Raw genomic sequence first — 17,540 nt, 5'->3', positions numbered from 1 at the left:
AGTACGGCAGCTAATTTATGAAATATTAGCTCATCACGTTTGCTCGCGAATAAGGTATGCTATTGAATTTGTTTGCATGTATAACGAGACTGCTATTGTCTATGATGATATAATTTGCGCTTGAGAGCCTTCACTCTAAGATTATTGCCTAATCTTATTGCGGAGCGTTGGTGGCATGCGACTAAAATATACTCTGATATTAGAATTCTCGGTATCTCGTTTTGAGAGGCAGCAGCCTTTTGAGAAATCGTATCTAATGTGTTCCTAAATAGATTCATTGCCGCGAAGAAATATATCTGAATTTTGCAGATTGTATTCCTATTTATGTCGCCAGGTAGCGTTATTGAATAGCTACTCTGGGTTGATTGGATGTGTACAGCATGTTTCGATTAGTCTAGATGCCGGTGGAACGCACCTACGTGAGTGAGCATGTTCGATTTTGCATTGGTAATGTATTTTGCATCGTGGAATACGTTTTGTGTCGTAAATGCAAAAGTGCAGGATACGCTACTGTTTTGAACATCTGAGTAAAACTTATAAGTTCATAATCCTATAGACGGCCTAAACAACACAAAAGATAAAACACATCGTGGACAATACGAATACAAAACGCGTAAAGCGCAAAAACTAATAACATAAGCACTCTTAGCATATCAACTAGATCATAACAATTGGAGGATAAAATGTGGGAGTTATTAAATCTTGCTATGGGATGGGAAACTTTCAAACTAAATGGTACACATGAGAGACTTGATAATATTGCCAATGTTTCAGGTTATTGACTAAAAGTGTATGTAAACCAAATTGGTATGACTATCTGGAGAAGTGAAGGACGACGGGCACGATTATGACGATAAGCAATATGACAATACCGCTATAGGTACATTAGCTTATTTGCCAAATAGTCTGGAGATTACAAACATACCCAATCAGACACATTCTCATCTTCATATCTTTCCACCACATAGCTTTTCGCGTCTTATTAGCTCCCCTCCTAAATCCCTGTGCCGAGACAACAAGATTGTCGGTCTTGTCTCGTAGGTCCGTAATGCGACCACCCCTAGACAGAAAGTCAACACCAGTCCATTCATAATGTAGCACGCAATGCTATTTTTTATGTGCATACCTCTCTGCAACCTTATTTATGTTGTCTCTCATTATACCAACAGTGTCGTCAATTTGCTAGCAAGTGAATGTCAACGAACATTCCATTTTTGAAATACAGCCCTAGGCTCCACACACAAGAGAAGAATAAATAGTCGCCTTGTATATGGCAATCTAAAGCATCTAATGTATAATTCAAGCATAAAGAGAACATACAGCCTGAATTTCCGCTGTCCGACTAGGACCGCCGGCTGTCGATGGCGGATCATACGGCTCGTAGTTATTGTAGGGAGTCGGATTGGATGCCATGATGTTTGAACGTAGGAGAATGACTGACAAAAAAGAGCAGATAGAGATGTCTTGTCAAGAATCGTGTATTACCCGAAGAAATAAATGGCGAATACAATGGTCTCTTGTCGATCTGGCGCAGGTAAAGTCAATAATAATTGGTAGGAGAAGATCTCGACGGAGTCTGAATTCGGGATGACCTTGTAGGAAGTTGGTGTTGCTTATTATCGAGTTGCCCACGAACGCAAGTGGTGCCTTGGAAGAGTGGCGCGCAAACAGCAGGCAGCAGCCGCCACGCCCGGTGTGGACAAACGCGTCGGTTCAGCTGACATCGCCGCCCGGGCTCACAACACGCTGCGCCTCCCACTGCAGTGACGTCGCCACAGCAGGCACATCCAATCCGGGGTATATGAGCGGTTCTTCCTCGTCATCCGCTCCGGTCCGCTCGCGTCATCGTTTCAGCGTTTCACACGGACGGGATGTTTCGACACGCTAACAGCATACGCGGTAATTATTACGCATCAACTATTTCAGTTATAGGGAGCCCATATCTGTTGCCCAACTAATGTGTCATATACTCTGCAGCGGAAGATTGCACAGAACATGCAGGCTGTAACATTCTGTTGATAATTCGCGGTCAATAACAAGTTTCGAGCGTAAATTGTGGCTATTATACTATATCTGCATGACAGGACTACGCAATCTTCAATGTATGCTGCAAATGCTTTTCATCAATACCGCGCAGCGCAATATTTTTTGTTTTGCATAGCTTATTATCTCTTTCACTCATGTACTGCCTCGGTTACGCTACGCTGTGTACAGTTCCCAGCATGAGTTTCGAGGCAATAGATCATCACATGGTTGGTAGATGCCTAACTGAACATATGAACCAATGGACTTGGAAACCCCAGCCAGCGCAACCGGAGTATTGCCATACACATCAATTGAGAGTACAGGGCACTATGTAAGCGGTAAGTGCGGTATTGTTATCCGACATAATAGTGGCATCTTTTCCATTTGTTCAGGCTGCTGAAACCTAACCTGCAACAGGCAACATTGAATTGTTCTAACCATCGAACCAATATACTGCTATCGCTATGTCAGAGAGTCACTCGGAAGAGTGCCCATTTGGCTGTGCGTGTATTACATCAGTTTCTTGATGCACAGCGGCATTCCTCTACGAGATTCCACGAGGAAATATTGCGATGCCTTATTTTGATATGGCTTTTGATATGTATGAACAACCAATGAAGGGACGTCTCACTATTAGTCCGTAAGTCATTCGAATAAGCAGCTGCCACAGTGACTTGATATACGCGAGGCAGGATGGAGCGATCCGCAAAACGTCTATCGAAGTTGTATACGCGCCTGGGCTCGCGGACAGTGGAATCTCAGTTCTAATGGACAACAAACGCAGGCCGAATTGTTGGAGGGTGTATCGAAAGATCATGCAGTAGGCTGACACGGTGATTTGAGTAATTCCGAAGGTGTATCGAATGTTTCGGGCTACTTCTCTATTGGATTTTAAGTCGTTGACTTTGGTCATATGAATAAATCATCACGCTCAATCTTACAATTACTCATCATATCCTACGTACAACCAGCAAGTAGAACAACTGCGAATATTCCGATAAGAAGTCATGAATTCATGGTAGCCTTACCGAGCAAAGATCGGTGTATCAAGTAAGATAGGCGAGTCACACGAGCTCAGTGTGCATTAAAACACAATGCCCTGATCATGCATGGCAGTCGGATGAGTTCGTGGAAAGTATCAAATTAAATCAACGAACAATGATGGACATTCACAAATTACGGACTCAACGAAACGAAACGAACAAATAAATCATTTCATGCAAACAAACTGCAATAATCATAAATTAAAATGTCGATCCAGCCAACAAAGCCGCCGCATTCTTTGCATCAACTTCCGAAATTCCGTCCTCATCCTCATTCTGGTCATCAAACATAGGCGGGAAAATCCCATTACTTCCGTGCGCCGTCCGACGATCGCCACTCCAGCTGTCGCCTTTGGGACCTTGGCTGGAGACGACCCCCGCGCGGCGGACAATGGGTGGCAATTCGCTCCGCCCGAGCCGGGACAATCCGCCCGAGCCGTCGGCTGCGCGGATGTCGAGTCTGATTGACTCCCATACTGCCAACGTCCGTCGTTCGGCGTCGATCATTCGACGGACGTATTCTGCGATGTAGCCTTGTAGGTCTTCGTCGGTGTTTGCAAACCACTCGTTTTTCTCTTTAATCAGGTTGTGAGTCACGCGGTTTACTTTTGCTGTCAGGGCTGCTTCGATTTGTTTGGCATCTTCCAGGGAGTTGAGGGCTTCGTCGACACGGAGAGGGTTAATCGTCGCGGAACTCCGTAATCTGGCGGCGGTAGCGTGGCGGGACCTGGACGTTGACTGCGCGGACAAAAGGTCTCGAATCAAGATCTGTCTGTTTGTGAGTGTTTCCTTGACGACAAACGCGTCATTCGAGAGCCACAAGAGCCCGTCACCCAGTGTCGCCATCTCAGTCGTGGTTTTGATGGCCTGAATGTCACCCACACTCATCACCGTCTTTCCTAGCTTTTTCCACATGTTGATCATACCCGACTGGAATTCGAGCGCCGTCATGTTTGTGAACCTGTGTCCGAGCTCGATCTCTGCCATACCCAAACTTTTCCTGATCTTACTAACTTTTTCCAACCGCGTCCGGACATCGCTCGACATGAGATAAAACCGCTTTGCAAGCGGCCTAAAATCGACAAGTTCCTGACAGTCGTCAGGTGGCGGTTGTAGCTGCTTAATAGCTTTTCGTCGTAATCCAGTCGCTAGCGCCTTGCGTTTGGTCATGGGGGAATAGCCGAAATCGGATTCAATGAAATACATCATTTCCTCGTCACGCATGAGAATCTGGTTTGAAGTCACCCGGTCAAGCCATTTCTGGAAATTTACTTTGATGCGGTACTCGTCTTCATCTGTGCCAGGGCCAGCGTAGGTCGTATCGAGGGGTACGGTCGGGACGAAACACTCGGGGTTTGCTGTACTGAGATGTTTGAAGAGTTTGAGGAATTCATTGTAGGTCCTTCTGATATCGCGGAATTGAGTTGTGCGGAATCGTGGGAGGTTGGTCTACCTTTGTTAGCCCCGGTCATAACTGAATTAGCTGAAACACTTACATAAGCATCGAATCGGATCAATGGCGGCTTCTTTCCAGATCGCTCCATACCGGTGACTTTTGTGCGCAAAACGTAATCAATGACCGTCTTTGTGGGAGGCGGCGGAGCGCGGCCAAGCTGCATAGGCCCCTGCTGGTTGTTGTAACCCGGCTGGTTATCGTAGGACGGCGTCGGTTCCTGCTGGTAGTATGACTGCGGGTTGTACACGACGTGATGTCTGGGTGCCTGAGTCTGCGATCTGCTTGGTTGGTCTCGATGGGGCAACTGCTTCTGGTGTGGAGCAGCCGATGGAGCAGTAGAAGGTGCGGTGCTCACGGTTGACGCCGCCTCAGTTGATGACCGTACAGGCTCGTCCTCGGTCTCGGGTACATCTGGCCCTCCGGGAATGTCGTCGTCGTCAGTGTCCCACAATTTGGGCCGGATTTCTTCCTCGCGCTCTGCTTCATCGAGCGACGTGCCATGCACTTCTGATGTTGAAGTTCGCACACTCCGAGGGACCTCGTCAGGCTGGTCGTACGCTTCAGATGCTTCGAGCCCGGTAGCCTCAGCAGACTCGGTAGTAGCATCGACGGCCATGTAGTCGTGGCCGGCAAATGCGTCATGGTCGTCGCCCCAGGTGTTGTCGCTATCGGCATAAGCCGACATGCTGTTCGGCAAGTCGTTTGTCATCCCGGACAGTATATCCGTGCGAGCGGCGGAAGATCGCGCGATGGGATCTGTGAAAAAAGCGGACCCAGAGTCAAAGTCGTCGGGGAAGAGTGGCGTCGTTGACGCGGAGGTGAAGCCGAGGTCGACTGCTGGAACACTGGATGAGGTTGAGAGCATTTCTTTGCGCATATACGGATTGTCGGAGCCGGCTATATCGCTTACTGTGCTAGCACTGGCAGGTGGTGACTCTGGGAACAGACTCGAGTCGTCCTCGTAGCCGGACGCCATCGTGAGCTGAGATCGGATTGATTGTACTGTCCTGGATGATTTGGCTACTATATACATGGAGACTCGAGCAAAGTCAGAGGCCACACTTCTGCTGTCTTCCTACACCCTAACCCCTACAAGTTCGTCAATGCCACATTCGAGAATTTCATATTATTTCTTAGCCTCCAAATACACGTACCTATTAAAATGCCCCGGTTGATGCTCTTTCCAAAATTGCCCACTGACATCCAGGTGGAAGGCCTCATCTTCGACATGGACGGCACTCTGTGTTTGCCGCAGGTCAGCGACTTCGGAAGCATTGTGTGGACTTCGTAAGAGTATAACTAATAATTACTCACAGACGTGGATGTTTTGTAGGACTATAATTGCCGAGTATCCAGACAATTGCTAATGCCCTTCAGCTGAAATGCGTCGCGTCCTCGGAATTGCACGGTCCGTCGACATCCTCGACCATATCTATTCGCTAGAAGTGGCGGAGCAGGAAATTGCGCACGAAAAAGTCCGTCAAGTCGAGCGAACCGCTATGGTTCAGATGGTATGGCTTGGCAGATAGTGGCATCTGTGTTAACTGACACTTGATCTCTACAGAAACCTCAGCCCGGTATGATCTCATTAGTATAGCCGAGTTGACTATCTCCTAACTATCTGCAGGTCTAGAAGAGCTGATGGTGGTAACTATCCCCACTATCGTCTTTGACATCGCTAAGTCCATTCGAGTTCCTAGAAGCCAACAAACTCCTTAAAGCAATCTGCACAAGGAACTTCAATGTGAGTCTTATCTAAACGCTATATAATAACTTGACAATAACTGAACTAACGCCGGTAGACCCCGGTCAACTACCTTCTAACTACATTTCTCCCCAAAAAACTCTTCCACCCTGTATGTGCAATGTTTCACAATCTACATCTGCCAGCTGACTCACAGTGATAGATCGTGACTCGGGAGTTTAAACCTCCAAAGCCATCCCCCGCCGGCATCCTCCATATTGCCAATCATTGGGTAAATCATCTCAACTTACACTTCGACTTAAAAAAAGCTAATGAGACAGAATATCGAACCAAAACACCTAGTTATGGTCGGTGACTCGGTGGACGACATGTTAGCCGGCCATCGCGCCGGAGTCACAACGATTCTGATTGAATCCGACGTCAATTCCCACTTGAAAGACGCTAAAGAGACCGATGCCGTTGTCCAGAGACTCGACGAGATTATCAGTCTATTGAAGGGCGGCATAGAAATTGCTGACCGAATGCCCACGGTCCCGGAAGAAGAAGTGAAGGCTCTCGATGGGTGACATTGTAGATACGATAGAATAGATTCTTACGCCCGATATTATTGAAAATATGCAAGTTACAAGAAAGATTCTAAATGAAACTCTCCGTTCTGGTCCTTCTCAGCGACGCCCTTCTCAGTGACAATAGCATCGATCAAAGTCGCCGGGGCAACATCGAACGAAGGATTCCAGACTCCAATTCCAGGAGCAGCGATGTGTACGGTCTTAGCCTCCTCTTTGTTCACTTTTCCATCCTTGTCGACCACTGGTCCCCGCACAGTGACGAGTTCCTCGGGATCGCGTTGTTCAATGGCAATTCCCTCGCCAGTCTTTGTTTGGATGTCAATTGACGTTGTCGGCGCCGCGACGACAAACTTGACGCCATGGTGCTTGGCTACGATAGAAAGCTGGTACGTCCCGATTTTGTTCGCAGTGTCGCCGTTCTTTGCGACTCGGTCCGCACCGACAACGATCATCTTGATCTCGGGATGCGTCTTCAGTAACACGCTGGCCATGGAATCAGTGATTAGCGTGGCTGGAATGTTATCGTGCACGAGCTCGTAGGCAGTAAGTCGGGACCCCTGATTATACGGTCGCGTTTCCAGAGCGTACGCGTGTGAAAGAAGACCGTCTCCGTGGATCGAACGAATGATCCCGAGTGCCGTACCGTATCCAGCAGTCGCCAATGATCTTCACGTCATTAGCATCCGCTCTGCAATCAGAAGATTGCAACATACCCCGTATTACAAATCGTAAGAATCGAGAACTTGTCGCTTCCAATAGTTTTCTTAGCCCACTCAAGCCCGTTCTTGCCAATATTCATATTATCACTGACGTCGTCCACCAGCATTTTTTCTGCAGCCGTGATATAAGCGCGCACAACTGTCGTCGCGTCGCCATCAGTCTCATTCACCAGGTTTTCCAACTTCCTCGCTGCGTCAGATAAGTTAACAGCCGTGGGCCTAGACGTAACTAAATACTTTAGTTTGTCACCCACGAACTCCCGGACATCATCCGCACTCTCGAATTCTGTGTTCGCGAGCTCTACGGCGAGTGCGAGGGCCGCCACAATGGCGATTGCTGGTGCACCGCGGACTGTCATAGACTTTATAGCATTGAATGCGTCGACAGAATTCTTGATTGGGAAGTAAACTGATTCATGGGGAAGACGGAGTTGGTCGAGGATTGCGAGGCTGTGTGGTGTGTATTTGATTGCTTCGAGCACCATGGTAACAGTAAGATAATAATAGTAGAATATATTAATAAAAGTATTAATATCGCAATAGTTGAATATAAATGTGTGTGAGAAAAAAGTGTGGATGGAGTGCAGTTGTTGCCGGGCTATATACAAATGAGCCGCGCAATTTCGCCATTGCATGAGACCGGTGAACTAACTCGTATCATAGTATCATATCGCGGCTGCACGTGCACACGAACCACCTTTCTTACATGCAGCATAACTTACTATCTACACTTCTGCACGACGAACCGACGCCGAGACGACTCTTGGTTGTGCTTATTGATTGCTCTTTGTGAATTGAGCGTCTGTGAAACTAATCGACAAAGATATACGATATTAGGGAGAACGGGCGACACTCGATAAGCGCCATGTCAATTCTCGCTGTGTATATTACCGACATCAATGGGTACGTATGTTCACTTTATGACATCTATTTAAACAGGACCTAATGGAATAGCCAACAACTTTTCGAGTATCCCGTGTCAGACAGTCCACCGACCAACAAGATTCTACAGGTGGCGCTGCGCGATGCATCTCCTGAAGATGTCATACTGCGATTATCTTCCGACGAGCTCTTATTCCACAGAAAGCAAGATGCACTGGATTTTTTAATCCCCTGTACTGCGGCAATGCCGGCGCTGGTTCCACTTGAATTTATATCGCATCTTATTAAAGTACTGCATGATTACTTTCAGCCGCCGTTATCAAGACAGAAGATCGAGAAGAATTACTCCACCATTATGATGCTTCTGAATGAGATGATCGAAGACGGGTATCCATTCGTCACCGAGGAGAATGCTCTAAGAGACTTGGTACCGTTTGCGGGCGGTTTATCAAAATTTCTTCCGACACTGCCTAAGGGCGCGGCAAATTCATTGAAGAGCTTAACGTCATCCAGTTCGTCGTCGAAGTCATTCTCGTCCGACTCCTCCCTTCCGCGGTCAAATGTTCCCTGGCGCCGTTCAAACGTCAAGCACAACAACAACGAACTCTATGTTGACATTCAAGAGACGCTCTCAGTCATCATCCCCGCCCTATCACCAACGCAACAGTTGCTCAACAGCATTAACAGCGGCCCGAATCCTGCGCCCTCCGCGTCCGCATTCTACACTCCTGCTGTCCCACAAGTTCTCGCGGAACCAATTGTGGCTATCGCGCATGGCTCAGTCCTCGCGACGACAAAGTTGTCCGGCGTACCCGATATCCAGCTCATCCTTTCATTCGGCAACAGACTACTAGAAGGTCCGGCATTTCACCCATGTGTTCGATTAGCGCGCTGGCGCGAGCGACCGGGTACATTGTCATTTATTCCTCCGGATGGCAAATGCTGTCTACTGCAGTACACTATTTCGGGTGTGGAGTCCGGCCCGATTGGTGGCGATTTGAAGACCGGGCTCGGGCCTATGAAAGACGAGTTCGAGGTTCGTGTGTGGAGCCGGGTGCCGCGGAACGTCAAGTTCGTCGAAAATTTACGCGTCGAAGTCGTTTTCGATGGTGAGCGAGTACAGAATGTGAAGGGTACGCGTGCGTCATCCGGGGAGTTTAATATCGAGAAGAAAGGGGTTGGCGTCTGGCGCTTTCCCGGTAAGACGCCGATGGGGTGGAACGCCTCGCTTCGAGGCACGATGGTTGTCAATGAAGACTTGGAGGCTGGGCCCGACGGGACTGTAGCGCAGGAGTTCCCGAAGTACATCAGGATATCGTATGACTGCCAGGGCATGCTCGTGAGTGGCGCCAAGGTCGAGAGTTTGCGGATTGTTAGTGGGAAGGGACTTGATGATCGGGCTAAACCATACAAGGGTGTTAAATATCTCACGCAAGGAAAGGATATCGTTATCAGGGGGTAATTCACATATAAGTTGAAATGGTATGACAATAGAGTCTATATTATTTACATTACTAAATCTTCGTGACGGTCAATAAATCCAGTATGTCATACTATTATACAACGTTGTTCATAAACATTTAACGATTACTCCATGCCGCCCTAGTTTCCCGTGCAATCGCGCTCAAAGTGCTCGTAGTCCCTGACAACGATAAAGTGCTAGAGGCGACGACTCCTTTCTTATTTCCGTGTAACTTTCCAATTTCGTCCACCGCGCCGACAATGTCATTGATATTTGTCTCGACCACCATACCGCCCTGCACAATCTCGTTTAACACTACATGCAACACATCCCATCCAAACACAAGATCGAGTTCGCACACGTTGTCGAAGCACCGGTCGAGTGACTCGACAAACACTTGGATTAAATCCAAAATACCCAACTCGGACTCTTGTTCATCCACTACGAAGACGAAATAGAGTGTCGCGTAGTGCCGGTAGATTACTCGGATATCGTCCAGCTCTGAGGAGAGCAGTGGTGGTGGGGTCAGGAAGTTGCATTGCGTGGAGGGCCTAGTTGAGAGCAACTGGAAGAGCTGTGAGAGTAGCAATTGCTGCGTTTGCAGGTCCTGGAATTGTTAATATTCGTAGATTGCCATGGCGTAAGAAGACTTACCACTGGCGTATAGAATTTTGTCAGACGTGGTAACCCGAAGTTGTTGACTGGTTAATCATGAGTTTAATCTCCTGTCAGGCCATATCTACGATTGCAATTGAAGACTCGAAATACTAACTTACATATTAATACTGCGTTAATCATCCTGACGTAGACTATTCTGTAGCTCTGCTATTCGAGCCTGTTGCGAACTGTAATGTTAGAGAATGATAGTTCACGCCAATTCTTCAATATCGATAGCCGCATCGCTTGTTAGCATGCACTATCAAGAAGCACCGCGAATATTTATGCAACCGGCGACGTGGTTCGTAATTCAATGCGACAAACCAACTTGACAGGTTCAAAAATCTGGTCGCCAAATTAGAACAGGGCTTGTACAATAGCGTACTCTGTTAATAACGGTACGGTCTACGTTGGCACCATAACTCTAATTCGCAATGAAATTCTACATACGCTTTCCCCTACACAACCCGCATTGCCATCGACGCACAATTAGATTGATGCCGTAAGATATAGATTGGACGATATACTCCACATTCTGGCCCACAATGTCTGATCTTGATGAGGACCTGCTCGCTCTTGCTGAGGGCGTCGATGAGGATATTTCGTCGAAACCATCACGCAAACTAAGCGGAACAAAGCGGAAATCAATGGCGACTAAGCGCCGACGGAAAACTCGGTAAGTTAATGATGCTTATGCAGGTGTAGCGTTGAGCAGGTTAGAATGCTATGCTGACTGTTTCGGGCTATAGAGATGAGAGCGACGACGGTGATCTCGATTCGCTGGCGGAGTATGAAGACGAGGACGATCGCGATGCATTTGATGATCTCAACGAAGTGTCCGAAGGTCGGTCGTCCAGAGTGCGGGCAATGCGCAATGGTGGCGATGATGAATTTGTGAATAGAAACGCTGAGGATGAGGGTGATCTTGACGACGAATTTGTCAATCCGTACCCATTGCACGGCAAATACAAAAGCGTGGATGACATGAATTGGTGGGATATCGTTTTCGTAAAGTAGGAGATATCGAGATAGTGTCGCTGACGGGGATAGGTTGGAATCTCTTGGTGAATTTGAACGAGAACAGATTCTTTTCGAACGTTCGCAGGAGGTATCTTTTGCTACGGGTGTAATTTGCAGATCACAGACAAGATATTGACGATGTTATAGATGCAACGATTTAATGAACGAAAGTATCTCGCTCAGCGTCTTAAGGAAAGCAAACGGGCGGGCAAAGAGAAGACGAAAGCCGTTACGAGAAGTACAACGCCTCTGAATAATTTGTCTCAGGTTTGGCTAATACCGGGATAGGTTCCAAGCGTGATACACCAAAAGGAGCTTTGAGCAAGCGGTCTCAGCTTTCGGAACTTAAGAAGAAACGTGAAGAGAAGAACTTCCGTGCACGGCAACGAGTTAGAAACCAGACCGAGCTTCTTGCGATATACAATACTAATGAAGGGTTATATAGACCGAGGATCATGATTTTGGCGGTACCAAGTTACATTATGACGAAGATGCGGGCGACGACGATGAAATAGATGTGGAAGCTGAGGGCGATGTTGTCTGGGCAGACACCACCACTCCCAAAGTAAGCTATCTCTTCGCCAAATTTGGGGAAATTGGATGCTAATCGTCCTACAGGAACTAACCGTAGATGACGTCAACAAAATTCGAATCGGTCGGACATTGTTGGCCAAATATTGTCACTATCCAGAGTTTGACAGATGCGCAGTTGGTAGGGACCTCTCTACTATGAGTCATTGCATGCTTGCTAATTTAGAAACAGACTGTTTTGTACGTATAAACATTGGCTACAACGAATATAAACAGAAGGAAATATATCGTGTTTGTCAAGTTAAAGGTAAATATTATTCAAGTAATATAACAGTCTCTCGCTAACAATCACAGCTGTAATTGAAAGCAAGACATACTCATTCATGAACCGGACAGTGAACTCCAGCTTACTGGTTACCCACGGGTCCAGTGAAAAGATCTTTGAAATGGGCGTTTGTAGTGACAAACCATTTACCGAGGAGGAATTCGATACATGGAAAGTTGCAATCAAAAGCGATAATATATCACTTCCATCCAGACGGCTGATCGACCTGAAATTCCAGCAACTACAAAAAATGCGCGAGCGAACGCTATCGCCAGACGAGATAAACGCGATGATCGACCTTCGGCAATTGCTGTCGTCTAATCTTCCGACAAATGCAGTTATTCAAAAAACGATGCTCAACCAGAAACGATTGATTGCCATGAACAATAGTGATATGGACGAGGTGGCAGAAATTGATAGACAGATTAGTGCTATCGACCACCGCCAGACGGTAAAATTATCTACCACTGTACTGGAATCGCCGTTGCAAATGCTTGCGAAAGTCAACGAACGAAATCGCCGTGCGAATCAAGATGAAATTCGAAAAGCCGAAATCAAAGCAACCGAAGTACGACGAAAGGCGATGTTGGCGAACAAGTCGCAGGTAACTTCCGATCCATTTAGCAGATTGAAGACAAATCCACGAATGTATTACGATTCTGCGGAAGAAGCCAGCGGTGTTGTTGCCAATCCAAATCATGCTGATGAGATTGACGAAGAGATCGAGGCTGAGAAAGAGAAGAAATTGGTAGAAAAGTTGGCCAAACAGCCGCTCAGTGTCGTTGACGACGTCATCGCTAACACGGAGTTTGAAATTGACATTGACTTGGGCCTATGATTAGATTAGTTTTGCGTCAACGGCTTTGCGTGGATGCCTGTTGGAGCTGCTAGTATGGATGATTCACTGTAGATCCTAGTTTATGTTTCTGTATATTGTATAAATGCGCGTAAAGAGTTCAAGTTCAGTTGATAGTCAATGAGTATGACCGGTAGGGTCTTTTGTGGCTAGGGTAAGGGTATACTCTATGCACGAAGGTATTAATATGTCGCCCTCGACCATCTTGGATGGGCTAGGGTAGTAGGTCTCAGGGTTTGGTTCCAGAAAGCGTACAAGTCGAGGGACTTTCCAGTGTTAGTTACAGAGCAATTGTATCTGACATTCACTATTACATTTCACCCACTATATGCCATACTTGCAATAGTTGTCAATACTTATGGCTATGAGTGCGGACAATTTGGTGATAGTTCAGTCGACTTGGGTGGATACGACGCGTCAAAGTACCCGATTGACGATTAAGCGGAGCCTGCAGGACGCGTACTTGCCGGCAGATATTCCCCCTACAGCAATTCCTGATGTCAAAACAAAATCTGGCTTTACAAATAAGCGTTGCCGGTCGAATGGACGAACGTTGCCTGATAGTAGAAGAAAGCAGGGTCAGTGCAAATCTGTTCGCTCCTTGATTAAGGAAAATTCCACTATTTATGCTGTGTCTGAACCAGAGGAGACTCTGAGGCGGAAAAGATCACGAAGATCGGACTCCCCTGGCCCAACTAATCACATTGATATTGCTACGTCGAATGTCCAAAATGGTGCAAATGCTAGTCTGCTGCAGACGAGCGAGACTGTCCGATTGCAGAATTTAGAACAAAATGACCCATTTTCTTCAGTGTGTTGGGACCGTGGACGTCCGGTGAGACGTAACAAAGAGCTAAGCCAAGTCGAGGGTATGAATTCGTTACGTCAACAGTCAAAGACATTGGAAAAATATGCAACCTCGCAATACGAAATGGGATTCCCGGCTCATCATGCTGCGGGGAATACAGAGCAGCTGAAGAAGGTGTCTTCGATGGGGAGACACAGACAGTTAGAAACGATCCCTTTCGTGTTGAGCGCAGAAGAATCCTTATCTGGATCACAGGACATCGGCGTTCAGACGGCTCGTCGGCGCGAGCATTCGAGTCCTCCCATGGTGTCCGATATTATCAATTTTACTTCGGTTGAACAGCTGCAACATGTCATAGAGAAGTTACAGATTCCTCAGATGCTACCCCAGAATCACGCCCGAGACGAGCAAACGGTTTCTTCGATCTCTGAGAAAGCGCTTAAGCTTCGGATATCGGAGCCAATAGTGAAGATGTATGATATCGCTAGAGCATCGTGTCGTGTTCTCGAGCCAATCAGACCTTTATACAATGCGATTCCTGTCGCTGCCATGCTACCTCGCACTCCGGCTCTGGAGATGACCTCTAATCCAACACCTACAGCGACTGCCATCCCAATTGCAGCCCCAGTTTCAATCGCTCCGGCGGAAAGGGCTATTAGTGACCCCATTCCGGGGCTGATTGAAAAGCCCGACCCTATTATGCCAATTCCTATGTGGTGTGACGTATGTACTTTGTGTGTGCTGTGACAAATCGCGTATTGACAGATATTGAGACACTTCAAGAGCTTTGTGAATCTGTACCATTTTTCCGAAGTTGCCAGTCAGGATGTTATACTTATAACGGAGTCGCGTTAGGTTATATAATAGACGGATTAACTGCCCAGAGCGATTACATTGCCGACAATGTAGTAATCTCGCATGCGTAAGTCAGCCGATTTGTTTTATCACGACACTGAAATGCTGAAGGTATATGCAGTGGTGGTAATTTGGGATCAAGTGATTCAGGAGGATGCCAACTTCAAAGTTCACAAGAATCACCCGACAAAGCAATCAAGGCTTTGATCTCGAATCAAAAGCGTGCCACACCTCTCGTCCTGGTTTTGGAGAATAATTGTCCAGTTTCACCGGTAAATGTGCCTCATAGATATTGCGTCATGGATTGGTTTTTTGTGACACATGCATGGGAGGATTTGGACCAATCTACTCGATATAAAAGCTGGAAGTTTCGCTTTGAGCGGATTGATAGGACTACTAAGCCATGGTGGCACAATCCCAAGAATAGAAAAGCGGTCTCTGTGTCTGAGATCGAAGCGCACCGATGCTCAGCCTGCACAGAGTTATTCCCCCAAATCTATAAGCAGGGATATATGTGCCTGAACGGGGACTGTTCACAATTTTGGAAAGTCAATGGCCAAGAACCTGCCGATAAATTGCAGTATAACGAAGACTTCCTTGCGTTGGCGAGTCTTGACCATCGAGGACCGATGCCGTTTGATCTGCTCTCATTACCGCACGTCCGAGACGCGTTATCCATAAGTGGTTGGCACTGCCATAAATGCGGTAAACTGAATTGTAGAGAGGTATGGGAGGGATGGATATGCAGTTCTCCAGGCTGTGACGAGAAATCGCTGATTCTGGACCGTGTCGACAATTATCTGTCTAGACGCGAACGGGGTGGGTTGTATCCGACATACACCGGTACACCAATTGCGGCAGATGTCATTACAGACGAGAGCGTTGTAGTCGTATCTAGTCATGCTATGGAGTTCGGTATTCAAGGTTGCTATCGTGTTATGAAATATGACGTGAAGGACGTTGAGGGCACGATTTATCATGTGATCCCGAATAAGACCTTATGCGAGTTTGCCAATGGTCCCGACGATATATTAAAAGAATACAAGAGTGCCATGTCGATCTTCCGTCGATACCCTCTGCAAAATACAAAGTGTACCAGTCTCTGTTCTTGCTTTACACTTCGACTCAGTCTCTCTATACTAATGAATTGCAGCTAATGAATTATTATGAATAGTGGCTTCTCGAACTCTTGCCCAATATTTCGCACACAACGCGGGTGCACATTACAATTTTTGCGAGACGTTACACAAATCCACGCCTTTTTACCTCTGTCCGAAAGCAATTCCAATGGTTCTCAACTTTATCCAAGCTATTGTTCGTGCAGAAGGCATTTCAACTTGCGATCAATTTAACGAAGTACTTAGTATTGCTTACGTTGAGTGCCAAAGAATAGGTTATCATAGCGATTCCTCCGAGGCTGATATCGGCGCGACAATCGCGAGTATCTCACTAGGGTCACGAGCCATTATGAAATTTCACAAGAAGGTTGGAACTGTAGCCACCAGCAGGCTGCACAATTCTAGTGGCCAAGAGATGTCTAATGCAGAAAGCATGTTGTTATGGTCCGATATCGGTACTGATGACGGTATTATTCCAACCTGCGCGCCTCCGTCGAAAACTAGAAAGAGTGGATTCAAGCCAATTTTGCAGTTGGAGCTAGGCCATGGAGACGTGGTCATTATGCATGGGACGGATATTCAACGCCGACTGGTTCATTCTGTAATCCCTACGGGAGAGTTCACGATCGCAGCGACCGTGAGATACGTGAAAGAAAACTGAGTAGAGACTATGTGCCTGCACGTTACTCTTGCGTTGTATCGCTAAAGCTTATAATTTAGTTGGTAAAGTAGCTTGATGCATTACGATATTTATAACGACGGTGAAAATATCATTAGCAACCACGAAGCATGTTGGTCAAACAAGTGGCGGTTAAAGACTGTTACGACCTCATGCTTATTACTACGGGAAGTCAAGGAAGATGGCAAAATATGCGCAATGAAAGTTATTAGATTCAAGGACAACGATTGGCTATGAATAAATCAAATTACCTATTATTATGATGCACTCGTTACTTCTCCCCAAGTTGATCTAACCCGATAGGCCTGTTTACCAATTCGCTCAACGCTTATCGGATTTGTTTCCGACCGGGTGTACGAATGTGCATGGTGGATAACCAGACTTCTTCTACGGCGTAAATTCAACTCCATCGGCTTGTTGCGCATTGTAACAACGGTCTGACACCGCATTTAGCTATTTTAAGAGTGTGACGTAGTTGCTTCTGGACGTCAGTAAGGCGATTAACTATTACTAGCTGTGGGGTAGGCGAGTCCGGGACCCGGGGCTCAAGGCTAACGAAATCCTGTTCGATGAGTTTTACGCCAGTTCAGCAATGGGCCGTAGCGCGACGCAAGTCATCCTTGAAGATAGGCTATGTAAGCACGCAAATACTGCTCCACGGTCTGGTTTTTGCGGTCGGTTTGAGCCGATGGAAAGAGGGACAAAACGAACGACCGACAGAGAGCAAATTGCACAGAGCACCCCAATACTTCGACGTGACTACTGAAACCAATGGACGAATATTTCGGCAGTGTCGGTCTTGTGTGTGGCAACGTAGTGAATTTCGTACC

The 17,540-nt window shown here is 46.8% G+C and overlaps 8 protein-coding genes across 8 annotated transcripts; 4 read left to right on the top strand and 4 right to left on the bottom strand.

Annotated features, from left to right (window-relative positions):
* Window positions 1–522: 522 nt before the first annotated feature.
* On the bottom strand, window positions 523–1,752 carry V1508DRAFT_418628 (synaptobrevin-domain-containing protein). Its single transcript, XM_066940487.1, has 4 exons — window positions 1,321–1,752; window positions 1,127–1,182; window positions 926–1,060; window positions 523–874 (listed from the first exon to the last, which is right to left on the bottom strand). Exons 1-4 carry the CDS (start codon window positions 1,411–1,413, stop codon window positions 814–816), a joined length of 345 nt encoding a protein of 114 aa, XP_066795435.1. The 5' UTR covers window positions 1,414–1,752; the 3' UTR covers window positions 523–813.
* A 1,517-nt stretch (window positions 1,753–3,269) lies between these two features.
* Window positions 3,270–4,687, bottom strand: V1508DRAFT_355480 (uncharacterized protein; the record flags this gene model as incomplete). Its single annotated transcript, XM_066936958.1, has 2 exons — window positions 3,270–4,517; window positions 4,565–4,687. The coding sequence occupies 2 exons, from the start codon at window positions 4,685–4,687 to the stop codon at window positions 3,270–3,272; spliced, it is 1,371 nt and encodes a 456-aa protein (XP_066795434.1).
* Window positions 4,688–5,557: 870 nt separating this feature from the next.
* V1508DRAFT_418620 (HAD-like domain-containing protein) lies at window positions 5,558–6,849 on the top strand. Its single transcript, XM_066940486.1, has 9 exons — window positions 5,558–5,779; window positions 5,841–5,853; window positions 5,902–6,035; window positions 6,089–6,101; window positions 6,152–6,171; window positions 6,218–6,268; window positions 6,327–6,380; window positions 6,432–6,500; window positions 6,550–6,849. The coding sequence occupies exons 1-9, from the start codon at window positions 5,687–5,689 to the stop codon at window positions 6,793–6,795; spliced, it is 693 nt and encodes a 230-aa protein (XP_066795433.1). The 5' UTR covers window positions 5,558–5,686; the 3' UTR covers window positions 6,796–6,849.
* Window positions 6,850–6,851: 2 nt separating this feature from the next.
* V1508DRAFT_355502 (uncharacterized protein) lies at window positions 6,852–8,002 on the bottom strand (the record flags this gene model as incomplete). Its single annotated transcript, XM_066936960.1, has 2 exons — window positions 6,852–7,464; window positions 7,512–8,002. The coding sequence occupies 2 exons, from the start codon at window positions 8,000–8,002 to the stop codon at window positions 6,852–6,854; spliced, it is 1,104 nt and encodes a 367-aa protein (XP_066795432.1).
* Window positions 8,003–8,226: 224 nt separating this feature from the next.
* On the top strand, window positions 8,227–9,965 carry V1508DRAFT_418613 (Mu homology domain-containing protein). Its single transcript, XM_066940485.1, has 2 exons — window positions 8,227–8,420; window positions 8,472–9,965. The coding sequence occupies exons 1-2, from the start codon at window positions 8,383–8,385 to the stop codon at window positions 9,859–9,861; spliced, it is 1,428 nt and encodes a 475-aa protein (XP_066795431.1). The 5' UTR covers window positions 8,227–8,382; the 3' UTR covers window positions 9,862–9,965.
* Window positions 9,880–10,897, bottom strand: V1508DRAFT_418610 (clathrin adaptor complex small chain-domain-containing protein). The gene is made up of 3 exons (XM_066940484.1): window positions 10,638–10,897; window positions 10,516–10,562; window positions 9,880–10,468 (listed from the first exon to the last, which is right to left on the bottom strand). Exons 1-3 carry the CDS (start codon window positions 10,657–10,659, stop codon window positions 9,980–9,982), a joined length of 558 nt encoding a protein of 185 aa, XP_066795430.1. The 5' UTR covers window positions 10,660–10,897; the 3' UTR covers window positions 9,880–9,979.
* Window positions 10,774–13,527, top strand: V1508DRAFT_387214 (uncharacterized protein). Its single transcript, XM_066937840.1, has 9 exons — window positions 10,774–11,194; window positions 11,268–11,510; window positions 11,569–11,626; window positions 11,686–11,776; window positions 11,827–11,927; window positions 11,984–12,103; window positions 12,157–12,250; window positions 12,302–12,376; window positions 12,424–13,527. Exons 1-9 carry the CDS (start codon window positions 11,064–11,066, stop codon window positions 13,230–13,232), a joined length of 1,722 nt encoding a protein of 573 aa, XP_066795429.1. The 5' UTR covers window positions 10,774–11,063; the 3' UTR covers window positions 13,233–13,527.
* V1508DRAFT_418600 (2OG-Fe(II) oxygenase superfamily-domain-containing protein) lies at window positions 13,528–16,967 on the top strand. Its single transcript, XM_066940483.1, has 4 exons — window positions 13,528–14,781; window positions 14,832–14,980; window positions 15,035–16,005; window positions 16,088–16,967. The coding sequence occupies exons 1-4, from the start codon at window positions 13,609–13,611 to the stop codon at window positions 16,690–16,692; spliced, it is 2,898 nt and encodes a 965-aa protein (XP_066795428.1). The 5' UTR covers window positions 13,528–13,608; the 3' UTR covers window positions 16,693–16,967.
* The last annotated feature ends 573 nt before the right edge of the window (window positions 16,968–17,540 follow it).

This window comes from Lipomyces doorenjongii (assembly GCF_038497915.1).
Source record: "Lipomyces doorenjongii strain NRRL Y-27504 unplaced genomic scaffold V1508scaffold_29, whole genome shotgun sequence".
NCBI lineage: Eukaryota > Fungi > Ascomycota > Lipomycetes > Lipomycetales > Lipomycetaceae > Lipomyces > Lipomyces doorenjongii.
This window is presented reverse-complemented; position numbering and strand designations above follow the sequence as displayed.